Genomic DNA, 20,055 nt, shown 5'->3' with positions numbered 1-20,055 from the left:
GGAGGAGTCGAGAGGGTAGGAGGAAGACAAGGCCAATGCCAGTGAAGGTAAGAGACTAAAGAGCTCACTCAGGATTCAGAGGCAGTAAATGACGGTGAACAGCAGGCGGTTTATTTTTACTGCAGAAACAAAGCTTTGTACTACTCCCATGGGCGGTAAAATGTTTTAGCGCTGTATTCGCAGTGATGTGGCTTCTGATTTTCCCGTTACCATGGATTTACTGCAATCTACCGCAGTTCCCCACAGTGACCGGTCCCTGTGTTATTCTCTAGTCCATCCATCATAGCAAGCCTCTTGCTGAAGTTATATTGTTTATCATTTTAAGTCTGTTGGCCTTTTAATAGGCCTTACTTTCTAGCAATTCTGTTTTTTGTTGTGTTGGGAAGTGCAAGGGTTCATTCCTACTCTTTTGTTTATTTGCTGTTATTGAAGTCATTGCAGAATGGGTTGTCTTCCCTACTATCTTCTACCCAGAAGTTTTGTAGACATCTTACCTCAATGAAAACAGGCTTTGTGCTAAGCTCTACCAAGGTTTCAGAGGCATTCAGCCAGAAGATGCCAATTGTCTGCTCTGGTTTATGTGCCAGAAGTAGGGGCACTGAACCATAAAGACCCATTTTGCTTTGGAGCTCATACCCAAAAACATCTAAATTATACAGCCGATATGCATTGGAGTCACTGAAACAAACAAGAAAAAGAATCCAAAAGAAAAATAAAACGGGAATTTATCATCTGTCATTTCTCAAAGTCTGGGAATATGTCTTATATAATTTGTATGTTAGCAGTCATTCTAGCAAGATCTAGAAACTCATTGTTACTGGTCTCACCAGGACTCGGTGGTATAGCAAGGGGGGCAGAGGGACCGCTCCGGGTGCCATCTTGGCGGGGGCGCTGGCACCTCTCCTCCCAGGGATAGCAAGACTCCGCGCATGCGCAGACGGCAGCGTGATGACACACGCATGTGTGATGTCATCACGCTGCCTTCTGCACATGTGCGGAGTCTTGCTAACCCTGGGAGGAGAGGCACAGAGAGGAAAAGGAGGTGCCAGCATTGGCTGATTGCCTACAAGACGTGCCTCTCACTGTGAGAGGCACATCCTGTAGGTAGTCAGCCGGCGCCTCTCCTCCTCACCAGCATCTCACGGCACACCCTGAATCTTACCACGGCACACAGTTTGTGAAACGCTGCTGTACAGGGCGCTCTTGTATAGAATCACACAGAGTACCGAGTCCCACACCTAACTTTGGTCGTGAGGACTTGCACCAGCTGAAACCCGGTGTAAATCCTTGCGCACAAGTTAGGCACGCTTTTGCCAAATTCTTTAACAATGTGTAACTTTTCAGAACACCCCTGGCTTGCCCATATAGGCTAAAAGTCATTCAAAGCAGTTTACAAAACGTAAAAGATTTTATTTAAATAAAAAACCCAAAACCTCATCCACTAACAAAAACTGCAACTTAAGTTGCTTCCGGAATGATGGGCTATTCATCTCCACATCTATATCCCCTAGCAATTTATTCCACCATTCTGGTGCTGCTTCTAAAAAGACTCTATCCCTCCATTTCACCATTAATTAATAGTTGCAGGTGTTAGCTGGGCCAATTCCCACAGTCAACCCAGAAATTCAATGCTGGGTGGTATCTGATTGCACCAATTAAAAAATTAAGTTAAGCACCTAGATTGGGTAGGCACATAGATCTAGGCATCTAACAATAGTGCTTTTTATAGAATCAGGGCCTGAATCTAAGCCAGTTTAAATAAATGCAGAAGAACAATTTTTTGTTTATTTACCTGGTGCTTTGGAGCTGCAGTGGCTCTGTGCGCTCCGGTAGTCCATACACATGTTCATATCCATGCAAAGAAAAATCCAGTCCCACAGAGCTGGGGCCTGAAGATGATACAGAAATACAGAGAAACACAGAGAAAAGCCTGAAGGATTGCTTTGAATGCTGAACTAGAATCAGTCTTACCACTGGCTTTGTAATCTACAAAACTGCCAAACTTTTCTTTCCACAGGCCAAGATCTTCTTCACCATCCTGTTAGAAAAATAAGGTTTTATATTCTCTACAACATGGTAATTTCAGAACATCCATACATGATCCAGTTCACATAAAAAAATGTAAACTGCCTAGAAACAAACCTTCTTAACATTAATTGTTTCTATCCTGCCATCTCAGTTTCACACCTAATGGCCTAAGCACTAAAATATATGCTAGAATGAATTTAGACCTAGATTCTTAAAAAAACACTCATGTTAATGATGTTGCGTAGAGTAGCGAAGACTTGCTAAATTTGCATGTGCCCATCGCTGGTGATAATGATGGGCACATGCACAGAAAAAACCCCCACAACAGCAGGAGAGATGATCAATCTCTCCTGCTGCCAAGCGAACCCCTCCCTCCCTGCAGCAGGAGAGATACCACTCTCTCCTGCTGCCAAGCAAACCCCAATAGGAGGTGCCTTATGTGTCCAGGTTAATCAGAGCCCCAGGCCCTTCATCGGTGCATCTCAGGATGCACCAGCAAAGGGAAGGCCCATTTTGAAAAAGGCAGGACAGCTGGCTGGAGGGTTTGGAGTTAGGTGGATGTTGTGATGCAGCGGGAGTGAATTCACATCTCTCCCACTGCTGGGGGGGGGGGTTGCTTGGCAGTAAGAGAGAGTGGGCATCTCTTCCACTGCAGGGGGGGTTTCACTTGGCAGCAGGAGAGAGTGGGCATCTCTCCCACTGCAGGTGGGGGTTCGCTTGGCAGTGGGAGAGAGTGGGCATCTCTTTCACTTCAGTGGGGTTGTTGTGTGGCAGCAAGAGAGAATTGGAGGGGGGTCGCTTCTCAAAACGGCTTTTCTAGTAGTCTCTGACACTGCCATGCCGGTTTTACTGTACCAATAATAAGTAGGAGACTGACTATACTGATACTATATACCAGTGGGAAGAGAGCAAATGACTCCTAAAAACGCTCAGAGAAGTGAAACTCTGAAGGGGAGGTGGATACCTTCCCTTGGGACAAGAGTTTGCCGTCCAGTTATTGCATTTTACTTTACAGAACTTCACTTTCTAGCCACTGGTAAAATTGTGAACCGTTTAAATGTTTTGTAAATTGACAAAAAATGTTCAAAAATATTATACAAAAAGACTCTTGCTCATTGGAAACTGTACACTTATCTGTGCAAGCTTTTTAAAGATTGTGGTTGTACAGGCTCTTAGGGGTCTCTGTACAACCACAATCTTTAAAAAGCTTGCACAGATAAGTGTACAGTTTCCAATGAGCAAGAGTCTTTTTGTATAATATTTTTGAACATTTTTTGTCAATTTACAAAACATTTAAACTGTTCACAATTTTACCAGTGGCTAGAAAGTGAAGTTCTGTAAAGTAAAATGCAATAACTGGACGGCAAACTCTTGTCCCAAGGGAAGGTATCCACCTCCCCTTCAGAGTTTCACTTCTCTGAGCGTTTTTAGGAGTCATTTGCTCTCTTCCCACTGGTATATAGTATCAGACCCCTAAGAGCCTGTACAACCACAATCTTTAAAAAGCTTGCACAGATAAGTGTACAGTTTCCAATGAGCAAGAGTCTTTTTGTATAATATTTTTGAACATTTTTTGTCAATTTACAAAACATTTAAACTGTTCACAATTTTACCAGTGGCTAGAAAGTGAAGTTCTGTAAAGTAAAATGCAATAACTGGACGGCAAACTCTTGTCCCAAGGGAAGGTATCCACCTCCCCTTCAGAGTTTCACTTCTCTGAGCGTTTTTAGGAGTCATTTGCTCTCTTCCCACTGGTATATAGTATCAGACCCCTAAGAGCCTGTACAACCACAATCTTTAAAAAGCTTGCACAGATAAGTGTACAGTTTCCAATGAGCAAGAGTCTTTTTGTATAATATTTTTGAACATTTTTTGTCAATTTACAAAACATTTAAACTGTTCACAATTTTACCAGTGGCTAGAAAGTGAAGTTCTGTAAAGTAAAATGCAATAACTGGACGGCAAACTCTTGTCCCAAGGGAAGGTATCCACCTCCCCTTCAGAGTTTCACTTCTCTGAGCGTTTTTAGGAGTCATTTGCTCTCTTCCCACTGGTATATAGTATCAGTATAGTCAGTCTCCTACTTATTATTTCATCTAATTTACTGACTAGTATTCACATGAGTCCCTGTATGTTTTTCTAACGAGGTTTTACTGTACCGGCACACTTGGACCAATCTCAGATTTTTGTCGCCAAAAGCTGACGCCACTCTTGGAGAATGGCTTGGCGATTTTTAAGAATCTACCGGAGTTCTCATTTTAATGTTGAAGAGCCCATTTGCATGTCAGTGTCAGAGACTGCTAGAAATCTCGCTAAAAGCAGAGCTAAGCCGTTTTGATAATCTGCCGCTACAACGAGTGCAGGCTATACCATCAGAAAACAGTTAAACTTTAGAGAACCTGGGCCTTAGTGGCAACCAGCACAAAATTTAGCACACATGCTAAAACTTCTCCGAAAGGCTGCTGCTCAATTTTTTGCAGTAGAATCAAATTCTACCACGAATCCTGCGCCCCAAAATTACCAAGGAAAGCTCAGAATAATGACTTCACTCACAATTGGTCCTGGTGATCCAGTGGATCCCAACCTCCTCCCCACCCCAAACCTAAGGGAAAACCCTGGTCTTACCTAATCAAATCACTGTTGAAATACGTAGAAATTAAGTAATATTTGAACGTACAAATTTTCTGAACTACATCTGAAGCCACATAATCGTCTTTATAATTTCATTCATGCAGTTAATTTAATGTTATTCAATAAACTCCATCATGGAGGCCACTGGTGTAGTGAGAGTAGGAGGCACCTGGGGCAGTGCCCTCCCCCCACCCTCCCGTTCCTTCTGTGCCAACCCCCCTCCCGTGCCCTCCTCTCTGCACCCGCCGCTCCTTCCGCTCCACACTTGTGCCCTCCCTTCCCACCCCCCAGCCTGCTGCTCGCAATGGCTTTCCCTCTGACCTCACTTCCTAGCCCCGCAATCCAGAAGTAATTTCAGGCTGGCACAAGCAGCAGGCTAGAGTCGTTGCTCACACTGGCGAAGATTTTAAAGAGATGCAAGGGGGGGTGGGGAAGGGAGTGTGCGAGTGTGGCATAGGGGTGGAGAGGTGCTGGCACTCCCACCAAGATGGTGGTGGGGTGGTCCGCCCTCCCCCTTTACTATGCCACTGAAAGAGGCCATAGTTTGTTTGTTTCAGTTTTGGCTCATGAGCTCCCTGCTGACCATCTGACCTCTAATATAATATTCCCTCCTCTCCTGAATGTTCAAATGACCAGCAGCCTCAGTTGTCATTTTTATATACTTTGCTATGGACTGGTTGTGTGATGGCCAGTCTGGAACCACCATGGGCTTGCTCAGAAATGCCTTGATCTCTGCTGTTGTCATGGTGCAGGCAAAAGGAGGATCAGAGACTCTAGTCAAGTGCTCAAGAGTACCTGAACAGATTGTGAACCACTCAGATGGCTTTGCTGATGTACAAAATACAGATAAACTTGGTTCATGCACACAGACCAAAAAAAACCTGAAGAAAATAACCACAGAAATTGAAAAGAAGAAGAAACCAGCTTTTAAGATGTGGGGTTTGACACCCCAGGTTTAGGAATGTCGCTGAGGTAACACTCACAAATACGGAGATAAGTGTCATAGCTCTTGAGCAACAGTGTCACTAGTTCAGTGCTTTCAATATTCTCCTGGAAGCATATCTAGCTAGCTCGATCAGCAGGATTCCCAGAGTGACTATACATGACAGGAACTGGCATCCAATGGGTTTCCGATGTCTGCAGATCTATCTCATGCATATTCATGATGCATCCTAAAACTTCAACTGACTAGATGTTTCTCCAGGAAAGCACTGAGAAGAACTGACCTCACGGCATGGTTAAATATACAGATATGGCTACCTGGCTGTGTCAGTACTGTGATATTATTATTCATGGTATGGGTGCCAAGTATCATGATGGGATTAAAACTCTTTGAGTGCAGGGCTCCAGGAGCCCTGGAGCTTTGCCTCTTACTTAGATCTGCCATTACGGTGACCGTTCCTAAAGATAGAATAGTTCAAACTCCTCTTAATGACTAACAAGTGTAATGTAATGTAATGTAATTTATTTCTTATATACCGCTACATCCGTTAGGTTCTAAGCGGTTTACAGAAAATATACATTAAGATTAGAAATAAGAAAGGTACTTGAAAAATTCCCTTACTGTCCCGAAGGCTCACAATCTAACTAAAGTACCTGGAGGGTAATAGAGAAGTGAAAAGTAGAGTTAGAGGAAAAATAAAAATAAAATAAACATTTTAACAAGACAGCATTGATCTAAATACTAAGTGCATTCACTCTGCAGCCCCTCAACATCTCTCTTATCTCCCCCCCCATGCTGTTCATTGAGTTAGTTCCTCTTATCCAGGGGTGCCCTCCTCAAGGGCAGCAATCCAGTCGGGTTTTCAGGATTTCCCCAATGAATGTGCATGAGATCTATTTGCATGCACTGCTTTCATTGTATGCTAATAGATCTCATGCATATTCATTGGGGAAATCCTGAAAACCCGATTGGATTGCGGCCCTCGAGGAGGGACTTTGACACCCCTGCTCTTATCCCTGCCGTTCTTCTCCACTGCCAACTCTGGATTTCATCCCTTCTATCTTGCTGCACCCCATGCCTGGACAGACTGCTTAAAACAACGTGTCAAGCTCTGTCTCTAATAGTATTCAAATCCATGCTAAAAGCCCACTTTTTTGGGAGGCTGCTTTCAACACCTAACTCCTACTCACCTTAAGATACCTAAGTCCATCCTATCATTTTCTCTGCAAGAAACTCCCCAAATGTCCTGTCTGCGTGTCCAAATTAGATTATATGCTCTTCTGAGCAGGGACAAATTATTGAATGTTAAATGTACAGCGCTGCGTATACCTTTCAGCACTATAGAAATGATAAATAATAGTAACAGAACCAATAAGTGAAGGTCACAGCTTACCTCAGAAGAAATGGCAGGCACATCACTTTTCTCTTCTGATTGATCTCTACTAAACAAACAAGCAACAAAACAAATCTCAGCTTTTTATTTATTTAATTTCATTTTATCAAATTAATCCACTTAGGATACAGGATATGGAATTCAAAAGGAAATATACTAAACAAAATGATTAACTAATACTAAAGTAATCCATCAACCCCACATTATGAGAGAATAATACCAGTAATCTCAGCTTTTTAAAAGTGCCTTCTCAGGCTGTTAACTTCCATGTCTACCTGCCTGGCCACTTAGCAGCAGGATCTGGAGACCATGGCAAATTAGAACTTCTCGTGTAAAGACAACTCTTACTACAGTGAGATAAGTTCTGCGGGTGGGGTAAGCGATTTTCATGGGGACAAATTTGTTCCCGCTTCATCCCCATCCCGTCCCTGTCTCTGCCCCATTCCCGCAAGCCCTGTCCTCATCTACACAAGCCTTGATGCCTTGTTATTTGAAGGGTTGGGGGTTGGGTAAGGTTGGATGCATGGAGGATTGGGCTTGGAAATGGAATATGGAAAATGTTGAACTACATCACATTTGCAGTTTAATAAAAAAATGTTAAACTTAAGAAGAATGGAAGCTACATGTTCAAGTATAATAAGACTGGGGATGAAACATAGTTTTTCTTGCTATTAGCTATATTGTTCAGTATGTTTCCAAAATGTTAAACTGCAATCTGTGTTTATTCTATTACATAGACCAGTGGTCTCAAACTCATGGCCCGCCAGATACTATTTTGAGGCCCTCGGTATGTTTATCATAATCACAAAAGTAAAACAAAAGACTTTTAGCCAAAAGGAGAGATTTATAAGCTATAAAGAGTTTTACCTCATGCAAAATGGCCATTTCTTTAATAAGACATTGAACTATTTTTTTCTGAGGCCCTCCAAGTACCTACAAATCCAAAATGAGGCCCTGCAAAGGGTTTAAGTTTGAGACCACTGCCATAGACTATTAATACTGTATATGGTATAGGCAAGTTTATTAAATAGATTCTCTCAAGTAGTCTCTGATGGAATTTATTAAAACTTAATTTATTTTCAACTGGTTCTGGGTACCTATTTTGTAAAAGCACTTAGGCACCTAGGTCACCTTAACAAAACCAATGTCTTTCTAGACTTGTCATATAGGTGACCAGTTGTAAAATTACCACCTTAAAGAACACCTTTCTAGTCTTGAGAGCAAATGCTTCTACAGAACCAAATCTTTAAACTTTCAAATTCTGTCAATTATGATGGGCCTTGAAGTTCTCATAAAGGCCAATTCTATGATTGTGTTTATTTTCAAGCTAAATAGGGGTTATTCAAGAGTAGAAAAAAAAATCTGCATTTATCAGTGTTTTCACAGTGTTCATGCCATTGCTGGATTATTTTTCCAGTAGGACCAATTCATACATTTGTGGGCAGAAAAGGAACAAAATCTGAATGGATGGAAGATCCACAGCAGGCAAGAGGAGAGGTTAGAGAGCACTTGGGGAGGGGGTATTTTCAATGTTCACCCAATAGGTTCCCTGAATGGAAAAAATTAAAAACTTATTTCAGCTTGCAGATCCTCTGCTACCAGACAGATCTAGTAAGGCATCAGGCCGCCCAGTGGTACAAATTGATTTCTGAATTTTTAAATAAGAAGTCAAAAAATAGTCAGAGATATTTGGAGCATCGAGATAAAACAGTATATTTCTGTATCTCGGCCAAGAATTTGGACTTGGAGGTTGAAATGTACAGCGTCAGCATCTATGAGACAAACATGATTATTTTTATTGCATAGGATTTTTTGGACCCCATTTCATTTATAAAACATAGACAATTCTAAATCTAATAGATGCTGGCATTGTCATATTAATATAGGGACTTTGGATCATCTGTTATATTTTTGTCCATTGATTCTTGGTTTCTGGAAGTCAATTTGGGGACAAATTAATCTCATTCTTGAATCATCTATCCCCTTGTCATATGAGGCGATAATATGTGGTACACTACTTCATGTTAAACCTACTTTAGATAAATATAAAAGTCACCTTTTCATGATCTTGACAGGAATAGGGGTTCAACTGATTACTCATAATTAGAAAAACCATGATAGGATTAATTTTACTTTTTGGTGGGTAACTGTGTGTACTACATATAAGTATGAAAGGAGGATGGCGGAATGTTTGGGGACTAATAAGTCCTTTAATGATGTATGGAGTCCATTAACTAATTTTATTGCATTATTTATTCAAATATATTTTATTGAGCAATCAAGAAAAACAACAGAATGCCACAACAAGAGCAAAACCAGCTCAAAAGAGTTTGAAGTATTCCCCCCAAAGAACCTCCCTCCCCACCACCCAACCCAAGACACCCCTCCCCCACCCAGTCCCACCCCTGGGTCCTCCTTCCAATTACCAAAAATAAACAAAGAACAAACTTCACACAAAAGTAAACAAAGAATATGCATTACAAAAAGCATCAATTAAGTATCCGGCTACGAGCCAGAGGGGTCAAAGTAGTCCAGAAAAGTTCCCAAGTAGTCTGGAAAAGGCGGCCCTGGCGAGAGGACAAAATTTTATTGCATTATAATTAGGGTGATGTTTCTTTCTTTTTCCATTAGAGTCCTTGCACATCCAGGGAGAGTGGAGGGGTGGGGGGAGGGAAACGTATTTTGAGGAGTTAAATTATTTCATTATAATATTGAAATCATATCATATGTATTATTGTTTTAATAATTAAGATAAGAAGCGGAGAAAATGATTGTTTAATGTAATAATTGTATAGTTAATAGTGTTTTTTATGCACTTTGTATGTTTTACCATTTGTATTGCACTATCAAAGTTTAAAAATCAATAAAGATTTACAAAAAAAAAATGTTTACCCAATAAAACACCTATTTAAATTGTTTTGCACTGGAGTGGTTTAATCAGCGATTCTCAGTTAAAACCTAAAATCAGAAAACCTAAAAACCTAATGTTAGGGTAGCCCTATTTTGCTGGCAATCTAAAATACAAAGGGGCCAATATTCAGACCACAGAAGGCAGCCTGGATAACTCCTGTGATCGGCACTTATTGTGGATATTCAATTCCAGGCCATTTCTGGTGACTAGCACTGAATATCTAGGGAGGGATTTTTGGCCAACATTCAGTGCTGGCCAGTTAATAGCAGCCAAAGATAGACCTGCAATTTGCATGGCCTGATTTGGCCGCTAAACTTGGCCAGTCAGCGCACAATTTGACAGTTATCACGCAGTATAGCCAGTTATATTTTAGCCACTGTGAATATTCAGCAGAGATATAGCTGGTGGCTATCTCACTCTAAATATTCACAGTTAGCTGGTTACAGTAGCATAGTAAGGGGTGCGGGGGGAAGACCGTCCCGGGCGCATCTTGGTGGGGGCACTGGCACCTCTCTTCTCTGCCCCTCCCTGGTCCTTCCCCACCTTCCTGTGCTTCTAACTCTTCACCAGTGCAAGCAACAGCTCCAACCAACTGCTCGCACCAGCACTAGCTCTCCCCAGCACTAGCTCTCCCCAGCACTAGCTCTCCCCTTGAAGTCATTTCCTGGTTGCAGGACCAGGAAGTGACATCAGAGGGACAGCTGAGGCCGACACGGACAGCAGTTTGGAGATGCTGCTCTTGTTGGCAAAGTTAAAGAGATACAGGAGAAAGGAAGGGGTGCGTGCGCACGATGGAGGAGAAGAGGGCGGAGGAATGCCACCGTTCTAGGAGCCTACCATCCTCACTATGCCACTGGCTGGTTAAATGCTATTTAACTGTCAGCACTGTGTCTGCCTGGTTAAACAGCACTGAATATCGGCCAGAATGTCTTTTGTCTTACAGCTGGTTGGGAGGCAGCTGGTGCAGATGTATCATTAATGTGTTATGTTACTTTCCCTTGTTTAAAAATGATCATTTATCCTTTATTAGAGTTGAACAAAAGGAGTATGATTCGCAAGTAGAAACTGTACATTGTCGGACAAGGATTTATTTCCTCTCTGGGTTCTCTGCGTCATTGTGGTGCAATCATTTATGTCAGATGGTTATAACCTCTGGTGGCATTTTGATAATTAGTGAGAACTTGCGTCTCCAGTATTCAGAATACAATACCTTTTCTTGGGTGGCGGCTGTAGGTGTTCAAAGTACAACAGACCAAGGGAGTTAATCCTTAGGACTACGTCTTCCTTAAAAAGCACGTCGATCTGGAATGGACTGGCTGTGATATGTACCTTGTGGTCACCCTCGTCATAGCCCAGGACTACAACATCAGCCTCCTCTTGGATTACAGTCAATCTGTGTCATGAAAGAAGTGATGTTAAGAAACCTGCTAGGAACTCCATTTATTCATGAAGCCAAAACACAAATGCTCAAACAAATGCTAGACTGAATCAGATAGTAGCAAGAGAATATGGCTTGTACCAAGCTAACTTTATATAGGAGCTACTGACTGTGTACTTAATTCATTGTTTATTTCTATACCGCCTTAAGGGCTCCTTTTATCAAGCCGCGCTAAACCGCCGGCCGTGCTAGCTGCTACCGCCCCCTCTGGAGCAGGCGGTAGTTTTTGGCCAGCGCAGGGGTTAACGCGTGATGAAAAGTCACGCGCGTTAACCTCGCTAGCGCAGCTTGATAAAAGGAGCCCTAAGTCTAGGCAGTTTTCAGTATCAAAGCAATCATAAAATCCGTAAAACAGACAGACAGAATATCACACATTATCCACATGCCAATAAGTACATGAACAAGACCATCATTCACAGTTCGCATACATTATGTCAGGCACATATCCAAAACAGCGTGGAATCAATTCTATCTCTCACATATAGGCATCGACAAATAATTGAGATTTTAATAGTTTCTTAAAGCGACACATTCTGTGCACAATCTCAAATGCCCAGGAAGACTGTTCCATAGATAAACAGCAGCGATACAGAACATTTTCTTTTTTGAGGTCACATATCGCACTCCTACTTCCTTTATTGCTGTTAATTTCATCCCTCTCTCTGATCTTAATGTTCTTCCCGGTCTGTAATCTCCCACAATGCCCCAAAGCAGGCTGGGACCGACTTATACAAAACCAGATGGACAATCGTAAGGACCTTGTGCTGTACTCTCTGCCTTACTGGGAGCCAGTGAAGATGTTTCAAAGCCAGTGAAATATGTGCCATTCTTGGTGTATTTGTAATCAGCCTTGCAGCCGAGTTCATCACTAGCTGTAAAGCCTTGTTCTTTACGTGAGTCCGTCCTAGGTAAAGTGATTTATAATAATCCACTTTTGGCAGGATCAAACCTGTACCACTATCTTAAAATCATAGGGTGTAAGCATCGGTTTCAGTCTGTACAAGGTTCGCAATTGTGCGTATCCACCTTGGATAGTTTTACAGATGTTTGTTTAATGTTAATGCTGAGTCTAAACAAACATCCCCAAATTGTCAATTCCCTGTTTCATCTGCACTTGTAACCCCAGCACATCCAAGGAATCTACTTGTAGATCATCTAGGTTAGGTCCCACAAGCATAACTTCAGTTCTTCGAACCCCTGAAGGCCCTGACAGTACTGATCTGAATTTGATTGGCTGAGCAGCATCTGCCTGTTGCCTGCTCAACCAATCAAATTCAGAGCAGTGCCCTCAGGGCTTTTAGGGGGTGTGGCAAATTCCTTGAAGGCCCTGACCGCATGCCACTGCTACTGTACCTGAATGTATACCTCTTCAATAGCCTTCAGGCTTTCAAGTGGCTTATATATTGAAGTACAGTAGGTAATTTTTCTGTTCTCAGAGGACACACAATTAAGAAAACAAAACAGTTAAAGGGGGATTTGAACCTTGGTCCACTACACTAACCACTAGGGCTATTCCTCAGATCTGTAAGCTTTTCTGCTCAGCATGCCCATAATACCTGAAGCTGTCACACAGCCTAGTATTCCTTGCCAGTTTCACTTTCAAAGGAGAGGAAGGGGGACAGCAACCACTGGGGGATTGAGGAGGCGTCATGCCTTATTCCCTCCAGTGGCCAGCTGCTCCTTCAGAGCACCTTTTTGTACCCTAGATGTGATTGAAGCAGGTCTAAGGACGTCATCCTTTTTAGATGTGGATGTTTCCTTCCCTTCAGTAATCACTGTTGGACTTCCTGATCTTGGACTCTTCCTGATCCTGTCCAAAACATTCCCACAACACTCCCCTTTGCTATTTGGATATACAGCAGTATTGGATGTCCAAATCCTCTTTTGCAAAATCGGGATTTGGAAGCTTCAAGCACAAGGACATCCTTAATAAGCTTCGAGAATAAGCAACATAGAAACAGTAAAATTACATAAAAACACAAAGCCCACTATTTTCATATCAAAGTCATAGGAGTATCATCTTCTAATAAAAGAGATCAGAGAGGAGACATATGAGCTGAGGAGAGATATGACACGGTGTCAGGTCAAAAGGCGCGAGCAGACAACTGAGCGCAGCGCAGAGGTGCGCGCCGAAGAAAAAGACTGTTTTTAGGGGCTACGACAGGGGTTGTGGGGGGGAACCCCCCACTTTACTTTATACAGATCGCGCCATGTTGTGGGGGGTTTGGGGGGTTGTAACCCCCCACATTTTACTGAAAACTTAACTTTTTCCCTGTTTTTAGGGAAAAAGTTAAATTTTCACTAAAATGTGGGGGGTTACAACCCCCCAAACTCCCCACAACGCCGCCGCGATCTGTATTAAGTAAAGTAGGGGGGCTCCCCCACAAACCCCCCCCATCGCAGCCCCTAAAAACAGTCTTTTTCTTCGGCACGCGCCTCCGTCTTGCGCTCAGTTGTCGGCGCGCACCTTTGTCTTCCGCGTTACTGTCTATGAACCATATGACACAGATCTATAAAATACTAAGTGCTCCATTTACTAAGGTGCGCTAGCGTTTTTAGCGCATGCTGCCGATTAGTGCGTGCTAACTCCCGCGCTACATGTAAAAATTAATGCCAGCTCAATGGTGGCGTTAGCATCTAGCGCACATGCTAAAACCGCTAGCGTAGCTTAGTAAAAGGAGCCCTAAGTGGAGTAGAATGGGTAGGGTTACCAGACATCCAGGAAAACCTGGACACGTCCTCTTTTTTGAGAGGACAGACTTTCCAAAACCTGGCATTTGTCTGAGTTTTGGAAAGCCCCAATGAGTTCCAGCCGCATTTGAAGGGACTCTGAGCATGTACAGATGATGTTACACACATCCGCACATGCTCCAGGCCATCCTGATGCAACTGGAGCTCATCTGGAAGAAAAGAGGAAGCTTTTGGGGATGAGGCTGAGGCAGAATGGGTGGGGCTAGAGGCAGAAAAATATGGTAACCCTAGGAACGGTTCGATATATTTTCTGAAAAAGTAAACAAGTGATATAAAAGGACTAGGGGGCAAATAATGATGCTTCTAAGTAGTAAATTTAAAACAAATCAGAGAATGTTTTTCTTCACTCAATGTGTAATTAAACTCTGGAATTTTTTGCCAGAGAATGACGTAAAAGTGGTTGGCTTAGCGGAGTATAGAAAAGGTTTGTACAAGTTCCTAGAAGAAAAGTCCATAAAACCATTATTAAAAGTGGGAAAATCCATTGTTTATCCCTGGGAGTAAGCTGAATGAAATCTATTTTACTCTTTTGGGATCCTGCCAGGTACTTGTGACTTGAAAATAGAATACTGGACTTGATGGATCTTCAGTCTATCCCAGAATGTCAATGCTTATGCTCTTATGATTCAAAGATCTCCTTTCTTAACTTCATGATCAAAAGCACATCTAAATACATGTGCTCTTATGCTCTGTCCTTAAAACCTCTAAATATGCAACAGATCCCTTATGGCAGACAGAGAGCAAATATGATCTTACCTATGAAGAGCAGGTTCTGTGACTAACACATCGGGGACTTCATATCTTGGCTTCAATGGAGACAATTCATTAATTCTGAGCCTCAATATGTTACCTTCTATTCCATAAATTTCTATTAGCAGAGGAACCTGAAAGCAAGCAGAGTGAAAACATGGGAACTCATGGCAGCCATTTTTGTTCATGGCTCTGCACAGGGCAGGACTGTAAAAGATCACTCCTGCTATGAGCGTCAGAGCTGTTACTGCCGTGGCCGGCGCTAAAAACTGCACTAAGGATTTTCTAAAAGGGGGGTATGGTGAACCCTCTAAATTTCCCCCAAACCTACTGTACCCACCTGTCTACCACCTCAATAGCCCTTATGCCTGCAGGTGTCACCTATATGGCAGTACAGTGGGTTTTGGTGGGCTCACACTTTCCATCACTAGTGTACTAGTTAAGGTGGCATATGGGCCTGGGTCCCCTTCCACTGCACTGCCCACCAGGCTACTCCAGAAACCTGTTTGCAGCTCTCCTAGAACTGGCCATAGAATCTGCAGCTATCATAGAGACAGATATGTACTGTTTCATGCAGATATTTGGGGGGCAAGAGTGGGTCAGTAACCACTGGAGGAGTGGTGGGGGCCATATTTTCATCCTTCTAGAGGCCATCTGCTCAGTTTGGGTACCTTTGTGGCCCTTATTCGTTTAAAAAACAGGTCTAGCCCAAAACATTCAAATTGCATCCTGGACCTTTTGTAAAATATTCTGATTATCGCTGTAAAACATCCAAGTGCTAAGTCCACCCTAATCCACCCAAAACATACCTCTAACACACCTGTATAAGATTTAGATGCACTGGACACAAAAAGGCCAGAAAGACATCTAAAAAGGCAGTTTCGAAAATGCCCACTTAGATGTTTTGACTAGTAAGATGTCCAAGTGCCGGTTAATGCCATCTTTCGGACATCTATCTTTTTGGAAAATGAGCCCCCTAGTATAATCTACACCGTAATATGAACATATAAACAAATAAGAAAAGTCATAAATCAAATAAAGGAAATCGAGTATGGACGTAAGACTGATTTACATGCTTTGATTTGCAAAAATAATTAGTTGAAAATGGAATGAGATAGGATAACTATAATAATTAAAATAGAAAGGCAAATATATGCATTTGTAATATGGTTTAAATGTCTCATGATTTGCAAATATTATTATTAATAAAAAAATGTGCATGCATGAAGTAAAAGGTATGCTATGTAAAAAAGCATATATTAATTAAATAACTGTGAGACTCGTACATACTGTATATTAAGAACTAGACTAATAATTAAAGGAGCAGCCTAATGTTAGTAATCATCTAACAAAAGTGAAATAATATTAAAAAAATGACTAAGTTACACCTTCTATGAACTAGGATATGGGAAAAGTTATCATGGAAGGGTAAATGATGACATTATGGTATCCGAATCTAGAGATGTTCATGGAAGAAGTTGAATTTGATTTAGTGGTGTCATGGAGACATGATACTTAGAGAATCGTGACTAGGATATAGTTATTTCATGCCACAATTTATTCAGAAAGGACAGAGTAGGGAAAAAGTTAAGAATGTAGGTACTATATACGGTATATAAGTAATATTAAAATAACAGAGCAGCAAGGCTCATGAGGTAGGAAAAAAAAAAAGAAGACACTGAACATGATGGAAACTACAGTATAATTACTAAAAGACCGCAGGATGTAACAACACACCAGTTGATCTTGAACAGTACTATACGCGCAATGGATTGATCATTATGGTGGTCCCCTTAGAGAAAGGAGGGAGGCAGATAAGAAATTTGCCATAAATGGTCCACGTAAAACCATCTTAAATATCTTAGCTATGTGCAGTGCTTTGAACATCTCAAAGGCTCTAGTGATCCAACTAGCTCTGAGCACATAATACATCCGGTACAGTCTGTTAACATTTAAGACCAGACAAAACAATCAACCCGAATTTATTAATAATCTTCTTACCCCTTATAATCCTTCTAAGATTCTAAGATTGACAGCCAATAACCTTTTTTCTATTCCGTCACTGAAGTATATAAATACAATGAGATCTACTATCTTCTCTGTTACTGCTACTTCTCTCTGGAATGGTATCCCAAATTACTTACGCGAAGAATCAATTCTTAATAATTTTAAGACGAAGCTAAAGACATTTCTCTTTCTTGATGCCCTCGAGACCTAACTGTTTATATTTATAGCAGAACCTCCTATTGTTTTTTCCCTAATTGTTCTCTTTTACTTTGACTATTGTAGTTCTTGCCTTTTTACCTTTTGTTCCTGTGTGTTTTTGTTTTTAAAAGTCTTCGTAAGTTATTGTTACTCTTTGGTGATGCGTTGTCAGCTTAAATTTGTATTTTAGCTAAAGTATGTTTTCATATACCGCCTAGAAGGTTGATTGGGCGGTATAAGAAATTTTAAATAAACTTGAAAACTTGAAATAAGGGCAGTACATATTGCAGAACTGTTCCATGAGCAGTGCTGGGCCTCACCTTCGTCTCCTCATGAATGATTTGCAGTTTGGCAATGCCATTGTGTAAGGTGAACGAGTCCAACAGGGCTCTATATAGTGACTTCCCAGGCAGCAGTCGCTTCTGGCGCCTACAGCCATAAAGACAGAGCTTGGATTAGGAAAAACACTGGTTATTAACAAACAGGAAACTTTTTAATTTGCCCCAACCGAACACCTAAATTTAGGCCTCTGAAAATGATTTCCCAAGCCTAACTTAGGAACCTAAAGTTAAGTGAACCTATGGCACGCCCCTGTTCTCATAGAGGGCCTCTTCTATCAAGCCAAATAGTGCAGGCAGGTGTGGTAAGTGCACCAAAGTCCGCAGGGATTAAATGGGTTTTGGTGCGTTTACCGCAGCAGCATCGTTACCGTGCTTAGTAAAAATGGCCTGTAATGTGTATAGCGCTGTGCTTGTCTATTAGCGTTCTAGAAATGATTAGTGAGGGAGCAGCGGTGACAATCAAATGAGGAGATGAAACAACCAAGGAATCCAAATCAGAACAACCTACCTAGTTTACTAAAGGTAGCTGGTGAAAGAGACCCGATATGGCTGTATTTGGGCATGTGTTGCCTGCGTCAGGGGTCTGTCCTAATCAGCAATGATACATACATGTCAGGATCTGATCCAAAACTCACAGCAAGACTTTGGGCTCCTTTTACGAAGGTGCACTAGCGGTTTTAGTGCACGCTACAATGCCATGAGCGCTACACCCTAACGCCTCCATAGAGCTGGCATTAAGTTTTTTCCACGTAGCGTGGGGTTAGCGTGCGGGGCACTGCAGCGCACGCTAAAAACGCTAGCGCACCTTCGTAAAAGGAGCCCTTTTTTTACACAATCAGAGTGCTGCTGCAGCCTCTAGAACAGGTACAGAGAAAGAATAAGGTCAAAAGGTTGACTTGACTCCTGGGTATAGTATCCAACAAGTCCAGTTTATTATAACATCCTGTTCAGATTCATAACCCAATAGTGTCACATTTAAATGGAAAAAACAAAACAAAACGCCTTCTTCGGGAGTTAACAAATTAAAATCCAATATTGCATCCAAATGGACATGTTCTAATGAGGCTGGAAAAAACATCAGCTGATTCACCAACAGAACCGCAGCTTCTAGAACATCTGACTTTTCACAAATACTGATTTGGATTCCTTGGCTGTTCCATCTCATTTGATTGTCACTGCTGCATGACAGCATCCAAATTACTGTGTGATAAAAATCAGAGCTTTTTCAGATCGCCATAATTGCTGGATTTAGATTGCAGTGGCTGCGCTCCAATTTTTATCACACAGCAATTTGAATGATTTCAAGCATTTCTATTCTTTGTGGTTTTTGACAGAATGGACCCCAAAATATCCACAAAGAAGAAAATCCAGAGAAAACCAAAAAAAACCCCAACTTTTTATTGCAAATGCAAGCAGTGTCTCACTTCCGGCTCACCCCACAATTGTTTCCCACGTATTCACCTTTATAGGACCCCCAGGGACCCCTGAAGAAGACTTTTTGTCGAAACGCGGACCGTGTTGGGTCCTGTATCCCTAGCGGACTTGGTCCTTTAAGGCTTTTATGTGGATGAAATTATTTTATGTGGATGATTTCAGTGTACCTTTGGAACTTTGACACTTTCAAATAAAGTCCATTTAGGAACATCGTCACTCCAGAGTTTTTTTGGTTTTCTTTTGACAGAATGGACCCCAGGAGAAGGTTGTTTCTAATCTAATGTTCAGTTTATATACCGGGCCATCTCCCAGCGGAGCTCGACTCGGTTTGCATATAATTGAGACTAGAATACAAAGAAGAGGAACGTGAGAGAAAAGAGCTATAATGTTATTATTTTGTTGATATTGTGGTTAAGCCATTTAAATATTGCAAAAACAACAAAGTTTTCAAGGCTTTATGAAATAGATGTAGTTGGCCTATCAGTCTAATAGAGTCAGGAAGTCCATTCCGGATGACAAAAGAATGACTAGGTTTCCCAGTAGACTTGATTCCCTTAAAAGAAGGGAAGATAGCTTATATTTCTGTGTATTCCTCAGATGACAAGATCTAAAGGTCCATAACATAATACTGTGTACTGTCTGGATTTGTCAAGTATACGCATTGCTTTTATCAGACTTTTTACAACAAACTATTTATCAAGATCATCGCTTCCACAGTTTTGTTTTGTTCTTGGATGTGAAGATCATTGCAGATCAATTGCCTATCTGTTTTCTGAGATCACTACCAGGCAAGGGTTTTCAATTCAATTCTCAGGACAAACTCAGCCAGTCACGTTTTTTTCAGGATACCCACAATGAATATGCATGAGATAGATTTGCACTAATACACAACACAACGCAGTCCAAACAAACACAAGAGTTTTTAATAAATCTATTGAAACATTAGTTTTAGGCTGCTTTGTGTTGCGTCTCAGTCCTGTTTTTTATTTCAGTTGCTGGGGCTCTACCACCTGCCTCTTTTATATATATATATATATTTGCCTACAGAGGCAGCGCATACAGATTTTTCTCATGCATATTCAACATGGGTATCTTGAAAATCTGTCTGGCTAGGTGCGTCCCAAGGACTGCATTGAGAAGCCCTGATACCAGGGAGAAGGCGATCACCAAAATTAAATTGAAAAATATCTCAGATATAAAGCAGAGGTGGTACTCTCTCAGATACTTTAC

At 41.6% G+C, this 20,055-nt stretch overlaps 1 protein-coding gene across 6 annotated transcripts in view; it reads right to left on the bottom strand.

Moving 5' to 3' along the window:
- GANC (glucosidase alpha, neutral C) overlaps nt 1–20,055 on the bottom strand; it is an 89,405-nt gene that overhangs the window by 66,424 nt on the left and 2,926 nt on the right. For 5 of the 6 annotated variants that reach the window (XM_033952377.1, XM_033952374.1, XM_033952376.1 and 2 more), the window contains exons 3-9: nt 17,371–17,479; nt 14,852–14,979; nt 11,117–11,299; nt 6,996–7,044; nt 1,972–2,038; nt 1,793–1,889; nt 495–678 (exon numbers count right to left, since the gene is read on the bottom strand). In XM_033952377.1, coding sequence (XP_033808268.1) covers nt 495–678; nt 1,793–1,889; nt 1,972–2,038; nt 6,996–7,044; nt 11,117–11,299; nt 14,852–14,979; nt 17,371–17,479 — 817 coding nt within the window. The remainder of the gene's footprint in view (nt 1–494; nt 679–1,792; nt 1,890–1,971; nt 2,039–6,995; nt 7,045–11,116; nt 11,300–14,851; nt 14,980–17,370; nt 17,480–20,055) is intronic. The other variant, XM_033952375.1, reaches the window with a different exon arrangement.

Source organism: Geotrypetes seraphini, chromosome 7 (assembly GCF_902459505.1).
Source record: "Geotrypetes seraphini chromosome 7, aGeoSer1.1, whole genome shotgun sequence".
NCBI classification, from domain to species: Eukaryota; Metazoa; Chordata; class Amphibia; order Gymnophiona; family Dermophiidae; genus Geotrypetes; species Geotrypetes seraphini.
Note: the sequence above shows the minus strand (reverse complement) of the source record. Positions and strands in the feature narration are given on the sequence as shown.